The 2,971-nt window shown below is 40.6% G+C and overlaps 1 protein-coding gene across 1 annotated transcript; it reads left to right on the top strand.

The window, feature by feature from the left end:
- The first annotated feature begins 208 nt into the window (after nucleotides 1–208).
- On the top strand, nucleotides 209–655 carry LOC140523059 (keratin, high-sulfur matrix protein, B2C-like). The gene has a single exon (XM_072638140.1). The coding sequence runs from the start codon at nucleotides 209–211 to the stop codon at nucleotides 653–655; it is 447 nt and encodes a 148-aa protein (XP_072494241.1).
- Nucleotides 656–2,971: the final 2,316 nt, after the last annotated feature.

Raw genomic sequence — 2,971 nt, 5'->3', positions numbered from 1 at the left:
GTGATTTTAAAAAATGCTATTTATAATTTTCATAATACCTTGGTATTAGCCAACCAGAGATTCACCATGCTGCTGGCAACAAGGAAAAAATGCTAAATATTTGGTAAATACAGCTGGTGGAAGTATATAAAGGGCTGGTGGGACAAAGAACTATCACATTTCAGAAACTTCTCTTTACTAGAGGACAAGAAACTACCCTTCAGACACTATGGCCTGCTGCAACTCCTGCTCTACCAGCTTCTGTGGCTTCCCCAGCTTCTCCCTTGAGGGGAACTGCGGATCTAGCTGCGGCCAAGACAGTTGTGGATCCAGCTGTTGCCAACAGGGAGGCTGTGGGTTTGGCTACGGGTCCGGCTATGGATTCGGCTTTGGGTCCGGTTCTGGGTTTGGCAGTGGCTCCAACTGTGAGACCACCTGCAGGACCAGATGTTATGTACCTGAGTGCTGTGGAGGAGAGAGCTGCCGCACCAGGTGGTGCCGCCCAGACTGCAGGGTTGAGGGCACTTGCCTGCCACCTTGCTGTGTGGTCAGCTGCACTCCCCCATCTTGCTGCCAGCTGCACAATGCCCAGGCTTCTTGCTGCCGTCCATCCTACTGTGGCCAGTCTTGCTGCCGTCCAGCCTGCTGCTCTTACTGCTGTGAGCCTACCTGCTAAGGACCAGAATCTGTAGTTTACAAAGAAATTGATATATGCAAGAGATTGATATGAATTCAATGCACTGTCTGTAGCGTCACAAAGATTATGAAGAAAGCTTACTCTTTCCTGTTTTGAAGATGTGTTTTTTTTTAAAAAAATTTTAAATGCATTCTTCTAGGACTTCCATAGATGGACAGTTCACAAACTAAAGGTGGATTTTTCTACAACTTCTTGATCTTCAGAAAACACTTAAAGATGGCACAAAACACTGCCCTGCTGCTGTTTATTTGGACAATTTTTTCTATCCCTTTAATTTTTCTCCCATTTTATTTATTCTTGCATATACTCTGTTAATTTCAAATAAATTCAGTTAGCCTGCAAAGAAAATTTGACCATGGTCTTTATGTCATTCTTTCAAATGTAATTCCATCCGGAACTCATGCGGCTGGGTGTGGCAGTGCAGGGCTGGGGAATCTTAGGCCCTGAGGTCACATATGGCCTTCTAGATCCGTAGGTGCAGCCTTTTGACTGAGTTCGTTTTATGGAACAAACCCTTTTATTAAAGGGTTTGTTCTATGAAGTTTGGATTCAGTCAAAGTGCTGCACTTAAAGACCTAGAGGGCCACATGTGGCCTTGAAGCTTGCTTACACATGATATTTCCCCCATCAAATTATAAATTCCTTGAGGGCAGAGACTGTCTCTTGTTTCTTTTTCTATCCCTAGTGCTTAGTACAGTTCCCGGCACACAGTAAGCACTTAATAAATGTTTATTGATTGATTGATGAATCATCTATTTTACTGTCTAGCATACAACAGGTACTTAATAAATATCGACAGGCTAGATAGAACATTAGGCTGAATCCAATAAGAAAGAATTGACTAGAGATCATAGAATCAGATATTTAGAGATGGATGGGACCTTAGATATCATTTGATCAGATTGCATCCTTCTACAGATAAGGAAACCGAGGTCTAAGCTAAGGTGACACACCCACACTCACACTAGCAGTGCGGAATAGAGCTGGGATTGGAAACTAGTTCTTCTGACTTGAATTCATACATTCTTTTCATTGTGCCACACCACCCAAGATAAATGTAAAGTCATATTTGGGTCCAAAAAGTCAACTTCACCAGGATAAGATGGAGGAAGCAGGGCTAGATAGCTTTTCTGCTGAAAAAGAGAACTGGAGGTTTTAGCAGACTGCAAGCTCCTCTGGCTATATTTTTGATACCGTTTGCCCATAAGGTGTAGATGGACAAGGGATAATGTATATATTTTACTTTCTGCACATCAATTGACGAATACTATTGAATGCCTGTGATAGTCTTGTCATTGTGCTGATCATCATAAAATGATGCTATAATAAAATGGCATTTTCTGAGTAATTGGCAAAAGTCTAACACCAATAAATATTTAATTGGTGGTTCTATTGATTCATATACACTACTATGGATTTGGTAGAAAAGCAAAGTAGATGACATACACTGTAATTTAGGTGGAAAGCATGTTGGGTCTACAGACAGGAGAGGCTTGGGTTCAAAAAGCTGTAGTCCTTACATCCCAGGGTAGCTGCAGAAATCAAAAGAAACAAAGAATGTCCATGGCTCATGAACCTTAAAACAGTGTTTAAGTACCAACTATACTTACTATTATTATTTATTTAGTCTTAACACCATAGTTGAAAAAGTGCTGATCATATCCAGAAGAAAAGAATTTAAAACTTCTCCATTATCCAATACTGCTTGTAAGGGAGCACTCCCAAGTTTGGGGCTAACTGTTTCTACATACAAAAAGTCGAGGGGTTCTGGATGATAGAAAAGACTATGATCTTGCCCCCTGCGATTAACTTATTTTCTTTATTCCCCCCACTTACATGAAAGAATAGAAGACATGTAGGGTCTGAAAGTTGGGAAGTGCAAATTTCAGAGCTGGGTGATGGTTGTTGAGTAAATAACCGTTACCTGGTTTACAGTCTAGCCATCAAAAGCTAAAAATTCAGAAATGTATGGAATGATCATGACAACTGAAAGGTGAGGTCTCCAAGAGACACATATAGAAAGACATACAGACAAAAATATAGAGACAGAGGCACAGACAGAGAAAGAGAGTCTCAAGCTATTAGGAAGAGGAGCCTAAATAAAAACCTAAGGCTATAGATATTAATAACTGGGAGAACCCAGGTCTTTGTTTTTAAGATTTTGGCATATGAGCCTAAAAATCCATGCTGTGGAGGTGAGAGGTCTTAGTGGCCAAGATTCTGAAAGAATTAAAATAGAGGTATTCTTATTGGCATTGTTACTGTTGTTGTAGCAAGTGTTTTCTGTCTTTTGCT

The sequence above is a fragment of the Notamacropus eugenii genome, chromosome 2 (assembly GCF_028372415.1).
Source record: "Notamacropus eugenii isolate mMacEug1 chromosome 2, mMacEug1.pri_v2, whole genome shotgun sequence".
NCBI classification, from domain to species: Eukaryota; Metazoa; Chordata; class Mammalia; order Diprotodontia; family Macropodidae; genus Notamacropus; species Notamacropus eugenii.
This window is presented reverse-complemented; position numbering and strand designations above follow the sequence as displayed.

Coding starts and splice junctions, on each gene's coding strand:
- LOC140523059 (XM_072638140.1), top strand. CDS start 209: ATGGCCTGCTGCAACTCCTGCTCTACCAGCTTCTGTGGCTTCCCCAGC.